Source organism: Chlorocebus sabaeus, chromosome 20 (assembly GCF_047675955.1).
Source record: "Chlorocebus sabaeus isolate Y175 chromosome 20, mChlSab1.0.hap1, whole genome shotgun sequence".
Lineage (NCBI taxonomy): Eukaryota > Metazoa > Chordata > Mammalia > Primates > Cercopithecidae > Chlorocebus > Chlorocebus sabaeus.
In genome coordinates, this window is record NC_132923.1 from 73,502,334 (window position 1) to 73,515,904 (window position 13,571).

The 13,571-nt window shown below is 49.7% G+C and overlaps 1 protein-coding gene and 1 non-coding gene across 2 annotated transcripts; both read right to left on the minus strand.

Annotated features, from left to right (window-relative positions):
- Positions 1 to 297: 297 nt before the first annotated feature.
- Positions 298 to 359, minus strand: LOC119626408 (U7 small nuclear RNA). Its single transcript, XR_005242574.1, has one exon. It is a non-coding gene; the product is annotated as a U7 small nuclear RNA (small nuclear RNA).
- Positions 360 to 8,958: 8,599 nt separating this feature from the next.
- Positions 8,959 to 13,309, minus strand: FOXD3 (forkhead box D3). The gene has a single exon (XM_007978486.3). It carries the CDS (start codon positions 11,079 to 11,081, stop codon positions 9,645 to 9,647), a length of 1,437 nt encoding a protein of 478 aa, XP_007976677.1. The 5' UTR covers positions 11,082 to 13,309; the 3' UTR covers positions 8,959 to 9,644.
- Positions 13,310 to 13,571: the final 262 nt, after the last annotated feature.

A 13,571-nucleotide genomic window follows, 5' to 3' on the forward strand; every position in this document is an offset into this window, starting at 1 on the left:
AGGTTGCAGTGAGCTGAGATCGCGCCATTACACGCCAGCCTAGGCGACAAGAGTGAAACTCCACCTCAAAAAAAAAAAAAAAAAAAAAAAAAAAGAAAGAAAGAAAAAGAAAAAAAAGGAAAGAAAAAAAAAGAAAAAAGAAAAGGATAAGAGAACTGACACTAACTATGGAACCAGCAATTTGTGCCACCCTTGCTTCACTTCGCTGCATCTCGTGCCCATTAAGTGGAATTCAGGGTAGCTTCACATTTAAGTGGATTTTCATTCTCTCTCTCTCTATTTTTTTATTTTTATTTCTTTAGTTTTCTGGTGAGAACTGGAAAACCTGCTAGACTAATTCTAAAAGAACTGTAACACTGCTTTTAAAATGATGTTTGGTTTAATGGGAGTAAGCTAAACAGATATGTAATATGTCTCCACTAGATAATAATAATCTGCAGTTTTGAGTTTCAAGTGACTTAACCAAAGTCACCATCCAGCAAACCCAGACCTGCTGACTTCTACCCCATCCTCCTGGAACTATACAACATCACATCCTCCCATTAACTAGATAGTGTAACTAAGGTGGTCTTTATTAGCAAAAGTAGGTACTGACTTAATCAGATCCGACCTAGGCAGATAGTGACTTATCCTAGTGAAATATTAGTGTAGATCTAGAGAAATGTTAAAACTAGTCCACCCAGACTGGAGCTCAGTAAAGAGACATAAGGCACATGTCCTTGTTCTTGTGAAAATGCTATCATATCTTTAATGACTATTGTCAAGACCTCTCATCCACAAGACTGAAAAATATCCTGAAAGTGAAAAAGTGATTTACCAAGCAACACTACAGAGCAAACTGTTTCACATTTGTTAAGTTGTGAGAACACAAAAATGATACCTAGCTCAAACAGATGGAAGGGACAGTGGTCTCAATGACTTCATTTTTAAATATGAAATGTGCAACTATTTGGTATATGATATCAGAGTAAAAATTAAGGTAGCCTCATGAAAATGTGACCACTATATAACAGCAAAACTGTTATAGTACTAAGAGCACCCATATTTGAGCACTCCAAATATGTGATAGTAAATCTTCCTATTCTGATCCTCATTTTGTAGGTAAGAAAACTGAGATTCAGAGAGGCTGAGTAACTTTAATCAGGATCACATAGTTAAGAAATGGCAGAGCCAGAATTTGACCCTAAGATTATCAATTCCAAAGCCTATGCTCCTTCCAGAATATCATTCTCTGTCTCAAATAAGAAACCTTCCCAAGTAAGGGAATCAGTTTGAAAAATACAATATAGATATCTCTCACATCATAAGTGTTTAGCTCTCACAACTAATAATATGCTTCCCAAACTTCATCTCATTTACTGTAAGAATATTTTATTTTAAAGTAACAACAACAAAAAAAGTAACCCATTAAGTATGTATTTTGAATATACTGCACTAGAATACTGGTTCCCAAAGTTGAGCATGGATTCCTGCTCATAATCTCCTGTGAGTCTTCTTCAAATTATTTGTTGGACCTCATAGGTGGGGGTAGCAGAGAATATTTCAGTCCCTTACCCTGAATTGTATTATATAGTATCAGTATTAGAGTAAATAAGTTCTGAAACTGCTGGAGGTTTGAGTGACAGATATCTTAAATCAAGACAAAAGTAAAATCAAGGTTTAAAAAAACTCTAAATTTTTAAAACAGTTACTCAAAAAGCTAAAATTTTGAAATGATAGTTATTATACTATAATTCCTTTCCTTCTCTCAGCTAAATTTTCACTAGCAATCTTTACTGTATGTGGGCTTCTAAATTCAATGTCAGGACTAGGACTAGGAATTAGTCTTGTCTTTTAATCCAATCTATTAACTCTTGCACTTGATTCCCTCTAGCAACAAGAGCAACTTTATTATAAAGTCTTAATTCCTGATATATGTGGAAAGATGATGCTGTTGAAGTACCATCAATAAAGCAGATGCTTCACAGTGGTTGTGATTAATTTGTGCTGATCTTGATACTACCTTGCTTTTATAACCAACATTTACATTTGCAAGCTGGTAGAATTTGAGAGAAGGTTTACCAGTATAACCTGTAATAATGGCAAAGAAGGAAACAAACAGGGCTATATGAAGACTAAATCAAATGGGAACCACACAAACTGGGATATAAATTTGTCAAAAAAAAAATGCATTAAATGGGTAACACAAAAGAACACATTATCTTGATTCCAATTGGAAGGCAAAGGCCAAATATCTGGGATTTTCCCTCTTTCTGCTTCTCTAATTAAACAGTGGAATCTACATTAATATTTTCCAGAGAAGACATCTAAGTTCCTAGTTTTATATGATGAGTGGTTTAGATGACTAATATAGGTAAGACGTAACTTTTATGCCAAGGAATACAGCAATGAAAGATGAATTAAATGATTTAACTTTTTTAAAAATAGTTTTTATCTTAGCTTGTAAAAACAAAATAAAAAAAAAAAAAAAAGCTTTTTACCTGGTTTAAAAAAAACAACAACACAAAACTCTTACAACCATTCCACAAGAGTTTTACCACAGTGTAGTCTGAACCCAAGGCTCTCCAAGTGGGTCTCAAAGCAAGGCCTCTGGACCACCCTGGATCGTGTGTAATGAATACAGAATCCAGAGGCTTTCTAAAAACTTTAGCTTTTGCTCAGTTCCCCCCCCCCCCCCCCCCCCCGCCAATAGTTTTTTTAAATGTAGGAACCAAAGTACAGTGAATTCTTTGTGTTTCTAAATAAAGAAACCCAACACACGGAAATACGACCATCTTTCATATGAAAATCTGAGCAAATGACTCTCAAATCCACTATCCTTTACTAAGGAAATAAAGGGATTCTAGAAAAGAAAGACTCTTGAACAAATAACGATGCCCTTAAGTGGAATGGATTGTTTTGTGAGGTAGTGGTTCCTCTTCCTCTTCCACTGGAAAAATGGAAACAGATGCTGGCTGAAAACCGAGGTGTTCTGAAGAGGTTTCTACATTAGGGTGGGAGGTGGAACCAGCTACTGGTACTTCAGGCTGGGAGAAGTTTTCAACTAATTTCACAATGACTGAGAAATATACATAGTTGATGGGTCTTATGCTTTTTAGACCTCTAATAAAGGCTTAAAATTCATTCATTTTAAAAATTAAGTGTTTATAAAAAGCATTTATTACAAAGAAGGAAACTGAAGAAAAGAAATGGGAAGAAAACAGTCCCCCAAACTCTTGAGAAAGACTTGATTTGATAAGTTAACAGTCTTCAAGATCCCCTATCCCCGTTCCCGTGGTGCAAGGCTGTTATTCATCAGACAAATAATTTAGATCGTCCCCTTTGTGTTCAGCAATGCTAGGCGGTCAGGAACTCACAGGGCAACACTAATGACAATGACTCATTAATTGGCACGGTGAGCTTCAAGAAGGAGCAACTGACCTGGGCAGGGAGGCTCAGGAAGGCTTCGCGGAGGAGACGCTGCATCCCAGGGGAACCTCGAGAGCAAAAAGAACATTTAGAGTTTAGGATTGTTCTGGGGCGGACGAGAGAGCTGCCCGCGAACCTAGGCACGCGCCCCTTGCAGAAAGGGGTAACAGGAGCTTTTTCGGAGAAAACTGAGTCTTCCTTACCATCTGTTGAGAGGAAAGTGGGAGGGATGGAAGCAGGAAAAGAACCAAAACTCTCCCCTTCACTAAGACGTGCACCGCAGCTCTGGTCCCCGAACCCGGGGAAGCAGCATGGCAAACGCGGAGTCCGCAGAGGCAGGAGCGGCGGGGCCGGGGATAGCGGAGAGTGTGCTCCTCGCTGCCGGTTCGCGGCCGGGGGTGGGGGACACTCCCGTCCATCCCCCAGCCCTGCCGGGTCGCCAGGGTCCTCACGCTAGGGTTGTGGCTTAATTAGACCGTGGTAAACTTGCCCCTATTTCCCCAGAGATCCCAGGCTGGGTCCTCTCGGCCTCCCAGGTTCATTCTGAGGGGATTTATTTTCCTTCGCGAGCCTCCCATGAGCCGCCAACTGAGTCGCCGCGGGACTGGGACGGGAGCAGAGGCCCCACCGCGCGCTCCGCTGCACGCCCAGCTCCGCGGAGGGTGCCTTTCACACCTGGGTTTCCTTCGTAATTAATTCGTATTCTCTTCTCCCTTCCCTCCCTCCAGGCAGGGGCAGCTGGAGTCCCGCAGGCCGAGCCCTCGAGGTTAGCACGGGGGTGATCTTGGCGTGGGCAGAGGGTTGGGGGCGCCCTTGGGGACCGATCCCAAGCACTGTGGTTGGGCCGACAGCACTGTGGTTGGGCCGCTGGGCGAGGGGAGCTTCGGGCCTGCAGTTCCCGCCTTCTTTCCTCCCTTCCAAATCATGAGGCAAGAAGGAAATGGGGCCGTCGGTCCCAGCAGAACCGCCCATCGCGGGACTAGAGGCGCCCAGGCCGCGGGAAGCCCCAGGGTCCCGGTCCACAGCCTTCCCGGAGCTGAGTTCCATCGGCCTGGCGCGTCTGTGTCTGTCCTTCCCTTCTCTCAACCCTCCCCAATCTTCCTTGCCCCAGAGTCTGCTGTTTTTGTTTCCTCAAGTGGCGCCTTCTTGCTGGGTAAAGCACACTTTTTCCTCCTCCGAGTACTTTCATAGCTTGCACTTGGGCTGCTGAGTGACCCTGGGTAAGTCCCAGAACCTTCTGGGTGGGCCTGTGTGAAAAGAGGGCCAGGGTGACCCCGGAGGCCACTTCTAATGCCGATATTCTTCAGCACCAGAGGACTCAGGCAAGAGAGTGAAGGTGTCCCTCTTCTTCCCCACCTCGCCCCTGATGGGACTGAGCTGTGTGCAAAAGCACAGATCATCTGGAGAAGAGCCTTAGGTAGCAGTTTTATGTTAAAATGGGGGAGGGGACCAATTTAATTCTGCATTTAGGAAAATTCTAATATATGACAGCACTTCAGGAAATAAAAATGAGATGGTTATGCTTTCTTACAGACACCCTGGCTGGTTTTACATTTATTTTCAAATTTTGTTTTGTGTACCCCAGGGAGCAAAGAATGGCTTGTACATTCCTCAGAGGGCAAGGGGAGGGGGAGTGGTGAAGAGAGTAGTTGGCTCTGGGTGTAACTCTGCCAACTGTTGGAGGGCAGCAAGGGGAGGGTGGTCTTTTAAGTGGGATTGGGATCTGGTTACCTTTAATTCGCCTCCCAGGCCACATCTTGCACTAATGGGTGTCTGTCAGCAGTGGACTCAGGTTTCCCCACTTGCCTCGGATAGTGGAAGCATAGGGGCAAACAGCAGAGTAGGCCGCTCTGCCAGAGAGAAGAGAGAGGTATGCCCTGCCCCTGGAGCTGGGGGTGCAGGTGGAAGGATGGGTGGGCACCGAGGGCTTCTCCGCAGGCATGGTAAAACGGCTACAGACCAGGAGGAGGCTCCACCTTTTAAAAGCCCTTTCTGAGGTGGGAGTTTCCTGGGATGGGTTCTGCAACTCCTCTTAGAAAAATCCACCTTTCATACCTAAAATCAAATTGTTCAAAATCAAGTCAACATATTTGGTAGTGTACCAGTGCTTAGAACAGTTGTTTCTTCGTGCAGAGGCCATTAAAAATCAAACTCTACATGCCCCCAAACTCTACATGCCCCCAGAAAAATGAAAGACATTTTTCACTGACACCAATTCACCTAATTCTGCAAGCCCGGGTGACAGGCAGACTCATTCTCACTGTAGAGTCGAGGAAATGCAGACATGCAAAGAAACCAAGCAGCTTGTCCAAAGTCACAGTTAGGAAATGCCTAATCCCTGTTGGAACGCCTTCTGCAAGGCCTTTCTCATCCTGCTTCTTCCTGTTGCCTCCTCCCTTGAAACAGACGGCCCCCCACAAAGCTCAGCCTGGCACTTTCAGAATGCCCTTTAACCTCCTACCTCCACTACTTTATTTTGCAGCTTGCACCACCGGGGACACAGGTGGAGTCGGGGGACATAAGGCTCTGGAACACACTTTCTGAAAGAAAGATCTGAAAGATCACATACCCCTCAGGACAGTTTCTCAAGGGACTCAAGTTAAAAATACCCACCTCTCTCACACACATATCAGCCTTTGATGTTCTCCTTACTACCAAGACTCACCCTATAAACCACGTGAAATAAATAACCTCAAATATAACTCTTAATTGCTTCCAAGTCAATGTTTCCTCATCACTAAACTTTATTGCCTCCCAATCTTTAGGACAAACTCCTCTTGGGACTCTGTTCCTCCCAGGACACAGGCGGAGGAGAGGAGGAAAACAGCTTCTCGAGATTCGACCTAGGCGTACGGGGCCTGAGAATAAGCAAGGATGTCAGGAGGCTCAGAGCGTGGGAGGGAAGGAGAGGCCTTCGGGGCTGGGGCTGGACCCTTCCAGACAAACCGCGAAGTCTTCCGTCTGCTCGTCGCCCCCTACAGGCCACATCTGCCATCGCATCGAGAGCCCTCAGCCCGCACATGTTTTGCTCTACTCTTCGTTCGCCTTTCCCTGGACATCCAGATCCACCTTCCGGAGGGACTAGATGCGGGCGGTCCCACTCAGAACTTGGTCCTGGGAACACTGTAGGGGCCACAGGCCTCAGGGCTGGATTGATTTTTCTAGGAATAAGTGCTAGAGAAAGTAGAAACGTCTAAATGCGTGTGTAGCCGAAAGCTAAAATCTTCCCCATAAAAATCAACCCGCTTCCTCCTTTTATTGCAAATAAATCTGCCCTCCCTTCCTTTAGTTTTCTTTTGTTAAGTGGAATAAAAAGTGGATATCAGTAGAGTTGCCTTTAAATCTCAACGAGAGAGCTGTTTCCAGTGTCGTTTGTCGCAGATGCCTGAGTTCCATAACATCGAACAAGGGTTTCAGGCTTCCCCCCGCCCTACCACTAAGTGCTTCTGATCATTATCTATGATATTTGCATTTCCCCTTCTGTGCTAAATCTTCGAGGTTTAAAAAGCTTAAACCACAAAGAGTTTTTGAGGGTGCGACGGTCGGGCCCATCTTCCTGGCATCTACCAGGACTTTAAACAACCGCTGGCAGGTTGGGGGTCTGGGTCCGAGAGTTTCCTGCCCTCCACGACATAAAGGAAGGGGACCATCTCTAGGCCGTCGTTCAAGGGTAAGAATTGGCTGGAAGGAAAGTTGCCGGCAGGTCTCTCCTGTTCACCCCGCCGCCTAATAAATGTAGCGCTGGAAAAAGCCCTGCGAGTCTCCGGCGGCGGCTTGTGGCTGAGTGTCACGCTGCTGGCGCAGGCTCGGCCGGTATTGCTGCTATGCGAGGAAATATGAGCGAGTAATTTTATAAGTAACAAAGGATCAGGGATGGAATGAGGCCCCTGTTATCCAATGTCATTTAGAAGCCTTGGATCAGCAGCTTCTTGAGGCTAAAAGTGAATTCAAGAAGCCCTGCCTTTCCCTTTTCCCAGGGGGTGTCAGCTAAATTTAGAAATAACCTCTCTATGTGTTTGCACAAATCATGTACCATTTGCTGTTTGTGTAAAAACCGATTAGCCAGACACAACTGTGAAACAACTTGTTACTTTTATAGCTGCAACACACAAACAAAATTAGATCCGTTTAGTTTTCCTTGTAAAAGGAGATTAGAAGGGACCCGCTCGGAGACCGTGTGGTCCATAATCTCCTCTCGGTGAAGGTTACCATTGCTCCTCTCTCGCGGTGGTTATCAGGTTCTTGTTTATCAAGTTAAACTATCTCACCCCCGGCAGCTTGTTTTATTTTAGGACCCTGATCCCGAAGGAATGTTTACTCAAGGACACAATAATGTTTACGGTTTACCAGGAAAACAGATTCGGTATTTGCAAGGAAGTGTATTTCAAAGCAACTCCTAGCCCACGTCGACAGAGGAGAAATGAGGCTGGGATCCGCGACGGGAAAGCATCTCCACCACCAGGGAGGCAAAGTGGACAACACTGGGGACTGGCCGGGTTTAACCAAAAGGACGCGCGCAGGGCCGAGCCGACAGCACTGCTACTAGCTCCAGTTTTTAAAAGCGATTTCGCACAAGTAATTGTAACAGCTAAATTAATTACAAAATAATTAGAATTGATGCCTTTTGAGGATATGCTGATAGTGGTGAAAACCAGCCTTCCACATCAAGATGTTTCATTTCTACCTTCATACTTTCTTTTAAAAGGTTTTTAACAGCTGAAATGCACATTAAAAATAATCTACGAGGACCTTCCCCATTCCTGCCCTACGATCTCGCATTTCACACTAACCTAGCCTAAGGTAAAGAAAAAAAGGGGAGAGAGGTGATGTTCAGCTGTTTTTAAAAGGGTATTAAGGCCACCATTCCTTGGCCTTCAGAAAGGCTTCGGATTGGAGGGAGAGGAAGCATTTATAGGAACCCTTCAGAAATCCAATTATGTTGTGGATTGATTATTGCCATATAAATGAGGTATCTTATTTGAAAATATTATGAAAACAAAACTATGTATTATCTATCAGATGAATATAAATAAAATCTCACTGCAAAATGTAAAATGCCTTAACATAAATTTTTAAAACCAGCTGGGTCTATTTACCACGTCCACTTAAGGAATGAAGAGAAATAATTTCAAAAATCTAAGATTTAAATGTTAAAAAGAGGGATGTTTGTAATTTACTTACTTTTCAAAGGATAATTGAAATGACCAGGAACTCTCTCATTTGGGAAGTTTTCATTGTGGAAGACACACGTCTGGTCATTTAAAATAAAAAAACATTTAAAGACTGCTGTTGTTTCCGTTTCTTTTTTTAAATGACAGCTTACTTTACAGAAATGTCTGGTCATTTAGATTTAATGGGTTGATATGAATGATATCACTCACATCCTGATTTTATGTGAAAACTAAAAGAAAAATATTAACACAATTAAAATTAGGCATACTGTTTCCTTTCTCCAATTAAAATTTTCTTACACTCAAATTATGAATCTACAAAGTTTGAAAAGGTTATTACTTGAAATTCCTTGATTTTCTGGGGAGGAGAAAAGGCAAAAACCATTTAAAAATCTTGCCATTTACTTCAGACAACTAAATAAAACACTAGGCTGGGCATTTTAAAAATTTATTTACAAAGTTGTGTACAACACGATGGAATAACATTTAGAATACCATATATATTCATTCATATATAAACAGACTTTTATAATAGAATGACACTTTTTGCCTTTTTGAAAATTTTTTATATTTAAAATCTCCCAACGTCTCTATACATTCTTTTCTCAGATAAAACTTCGGAGAGTGAACCTTCAAAAAAAATGAAAGTTCAGAGCTCTAAATCTACGGAATTTGCTTTTTCTTAAAAAAATAAAAACCCCAAAAGGAAAGTCAATAATTTTTTTACAAATATATACAAAGAATTTCCCTCCCATCCCCACGGTACTAAGAGCAGGCGCCGTCGGGGTGCATTTTTGGAAAATTCGGTTTTCGGTTTTACCTGTATGGAAAGCTATTCCCGGCGGGCACGCGGTGAGTTTGCTCGACCAGCTTAAGTGTGCGCGAGGGGGTGGAGGCCGCGGAAGGTAGGCGTTGGGGGCTCAGGGGAAAGGAAATGGGGGAGAGGCAGAGTCCAGGATTGGGCAGCGGGACCGGGACCGGGCTCGGGACGGGGCGCGCAGCCTGGAGGTGCAGCTGCCGCTCGAGGCCGCCGCCGGGCCCTGGGTACCGGCCACTGGCGCGTCCCTATTGCGCCGGCCATTTGGCTTGAGCGGCGGCGGCTGCAGCGGCGGCGGCCGAGGCTGCGGGCTGCAGAAACTGTCCGGAGAGCGGCACGCTCAGGATGGGCGCGATGGTGGCAGTCGTCCGGCTCAGCGACAGCGGTTGGTGCGTGGCCATGAGCGCTGCCGACTGCACGGTCCCGGGTGGCCGCAGAAATGACTGCGCCGTGTTGCCGCCCCCGGAACCCCCAGTGCCGCCGGCGCCCCCAGCGCCCGCCGCCGAGCCCCCGGGAGCCGCGGGGCCCCCACCTATGATGTTCTCGATGCTGAACGACGGCCGTGCGCTTGGTTCGGACTTGATGAGCGACGCGGTGGTGCCCGCGGCGCCCGCTGTGCCCGCAGCGGCCGCGGCGGCGCCCAGGCTATTGAGCTGCAGCTGCAGGCCCGGGCCGAGCTGTGAGCCGAAGGCGGCCGCTTTGCGGCCCAGCTCGCCCGAGGGCAGCAGCGGCACGGCGGGAGGCAGCACCGGCGCCACTGGCGGCAGCGCGTACGGGTACTGGAGCGCTGCCGCAGCCGCCGCGGCCGCCGCCGCTGCCGGGTGCGAATAGGCACCGGCCGCCGCCGCCGGGTGCAGGCCGTAGGGGCGGCCGTAGGGTCCCGCAGCGCCGGCCGCCGCCGCCAGGCTGTAGGCGCCGAAGCTCTGCATCATGAGCGCCGTCTGCTCGCGCAGGTGCTCCTGCTGGTGGCGCTTGAAGCGTTTCCGGCGCCGCAGGAAGCTGCCGTTGTCGAACATGTCCTCGGACTGCGGGTCCAGGGTCCAGTAGTTGCCCTTGCCCGGGTTGCCCGGCTCGCGGGGGATCTTGACGAAGCAGTCGTTGAGTGAGAGGTTGTGGCGGATGCTGTTCTGCCAGGCGGGGAACTTCTCCCGGTAGTAGGGGAAGCGGTTGCTGATGAACTCGCAGATGCCGCTCAGGGTCAGCTTCTTCTGCGGGCTCTGCAGGATGGCCATGGTGATGAGCGCGATGTACGAGTAGGGCGGCTTCACCAGGCTGTTCTTTGGCTTGCTCGGGGCCAGGCCTCCTGCCGAACCACTGCCCGCGCCGGGCCCGCCGCCGCTCGCGCCGCCCTCGTCGCCGCCAACACCGCCCTTGCAGCCGTCCGCCTCGGGCGCGCCCACCTCGCCCCCCGGTCCGGCCCCGGCTCCGGCCGCCTCCTTGGGCAATGCCAGGGGCTGCTGGTGGGGCGGCTGAGGCTGTCCGTGATGGGGTGCTGCCGGGGGCACTTCGTCCGCCTCGTCCAGGCGCAGCTCCGGCGGCCCCGCGGGGCTATCGCAACCCGCGTCGCTGTCCTTCTCCTCCAGCCCGTCGTCGCCCTCGCCCACCACATCGATGTCCACGTCCTCGGCCGTCAGCACCGTCTGGCCGGACATGTCGCTGGCGCTGCCGCCGCCGGAGAGGGTCATCCCTCCTCGGGGTTGGTAGCGGCGGCGGGGAGGGGGCAGAGGGCGATGGGGGTGGTCGGGGGCTGCCGCGGAGCTCAGGAGAAGAGGGTTTGAGTGCCCCCGAAAGATGGGGGGCAGGGAGAGGGGAGGGGGCCGCAGGTGGCTTGGGGCCCGCTCGGCTCAGCTCACACTCGGCGGCCCCGCATCGCGCGGCGCGGGCTCTGCCGTCCGCCCCCAGCGGCCGCGCTCCGCGAACTCCTGCCGTCCCTGGCGCTCGGTACTAGGCGCTCGCTACCACTCCCGGCCCCGGCAGTTCTCCACGCCGCGCCCCCTCACTTAGCCGGCCTTCCTCGGCCTCTGGCCCTGGCGTGGGGCGCAGGAGCGGTCCAGGCGGGCGCGGGACGCCGGGCGCCGAGCAGCTCGGGAGGGCGCGGGCAGGGGCAGTAGCGGGGGGGCAGGGGGCTGGGTGTCAGGGACGCCGAAGCCCCGGTAGTCGAAAGTCCCGTTTTAAGGACTGGCCTGATAGATTACTTTCTACTTAAAGATCCAGCGGGAGGCGGGGCCACGTGACCGTGCGTGACGTCAGGGCCGCGGCGGAACCGGCCAAACTCAAGTTGGTTCAGGGAATTGTCAACAAAGGGACCAGAGACGCGCAACTCCGCTCCGCACTGTGCGCCAGCATCCCCCGGGCCCCGAGGGCGCTCCGGTCCGCCCGGAGACCCCCCGCCCAGGCTGGAGCCGGGCCCTGGGACCCAGGGAGCGGGTGGGTGTGAGTGTGGGTGGGTGTGAGCGAGTGAGGGCGTGGGCCTGAGAGCGTCCGCGGGACTGTGCGACTGTCGCTGCCCTGCCTTCCCCGCCCCCTCTCCATTCCCCCTTCTCTGCCCCCCTTTGCCACACTCCTTAGACAGGGACAGGCGACCTAGAACGAGGTTCCCATACCGTCTTTTGAAAAGCAAAACTTAGTCTCTGTTTTGCCTTTTGTTTTATTGTTTTTAGCTTTAAAGAGTAAGAGCAGCGCACCCGGCTCCCTCCTGCTAATTAGACTTCAGATCCCCCTCTGGCCTCAGTGCTCATTCTGGGGAAGACACCTGCTGAGATGTCTTTTTCCCCCTCCCTCAACCAAACCACTTAGGTCCTGCCTGCTCTTTCCCGGCTGGATGCGAGCGTGTTTTCCTGTATGTATTTTTTCATGCGGCCACAAACAGCATCAGCTGGGGTTCCCGAAGGTCAGAAAATGGCTATTGATTAATCTATTAGAATAGTTGCCGAGAGAAATAAAAACGACGTAAAATAACAGGGACCCTATAAATAAAGAAGCCATAACTGGCTACTTGGAGTTGTTAAACGACTTAGCATATGAAAAAATCGGAAATGAGGCGCTGGGGAAGGAGCCGGCATTGGCAGCAGCCCGGGTAAGTCGAGTGGATCCGGGAAGAGGCCTGGTGCCTCCAGGTAGACGCAGCGCCCAGGGACGGCTGAAGAAACAAGAGGTTTGAGGGCGGTGACTTCCCGGGCGGTGGGCATGGCCTCGGGGGAACCTGGGCAGTCTTGGGCATGCCAGCGTGCTGGGCTCTCCGTTGCTGCCAACTAAAGTGGATTTTGTCCTCTTAAGGTGTAGACAAATCCTCCAAGATTTAACTTCCAAGGAAACCAGCGGCGGAGCTGTTGGAGGAGGCGAGGATGTGTGGCCAGTGCACGCGGAGTGCAAGGCAAGTCAGTGATGGTAGGAAAAACTGTGGGGATTTCACTGGGACTGGAGGGGGAGGCACCACAAACCGACCCCCAAGTGCGTGGCTGGGATGCGTGGACCTCACACCTCCAAGGAAAGTCAGTGCTCTTGACCCCGTGAATCCGCGATGCGCTACCTCTTTCCTTCTGCATTTAGGCCGCCTAGTTGGGAGCCGCAAGAGCCTGTGCCTAGTGTGGCAGGCACACGTAACCCAATCCCTGTCTGTACGCTGCGGCCTGGGAGGGGAGCGCCGGCCTCACCAGAGGAAGGAGCACGAGGGGAGGAGTTCCGAGAGGAAATAATTAGTGAAATATTTGCAGAAGATGCTGGGATGTGGATTTAATTCCGGATGGACAGTGGTGCTTCCGATTCCCTCAGTCTGTTTCTCCATCCACGATCTCCTCTTTCCTTGGCCTAGACACACTAAAAATAATTCAATAAAATAAAAATTTAAAAATCTGTAAACCTGCTTCATTACAGGCATTGAGACACACAGATTGACTTTCATCTTCATTAGACAGTTTCCCCGGATAGAATACTAACTCACTTGAGGCTGGGAGCAGGGTGGGGTGTGGTGACTCTATCCTGAGACGCCCGCTAACCTCCACGGTTTTTCTTTATCTAAATGATCCCAAGGTTGCACCCGGCCCTAAAACGCATCTCAGAGTTGATTTCTGTAGCTTCACAGCTTTGTGGCCCGCAGGCTTCGAACCGTTTACCATGCCGTCTAGACAGCCTTCCGCGAAACCGACCCGGGCTGAGCTGGCTGGCCACCGCCCGGA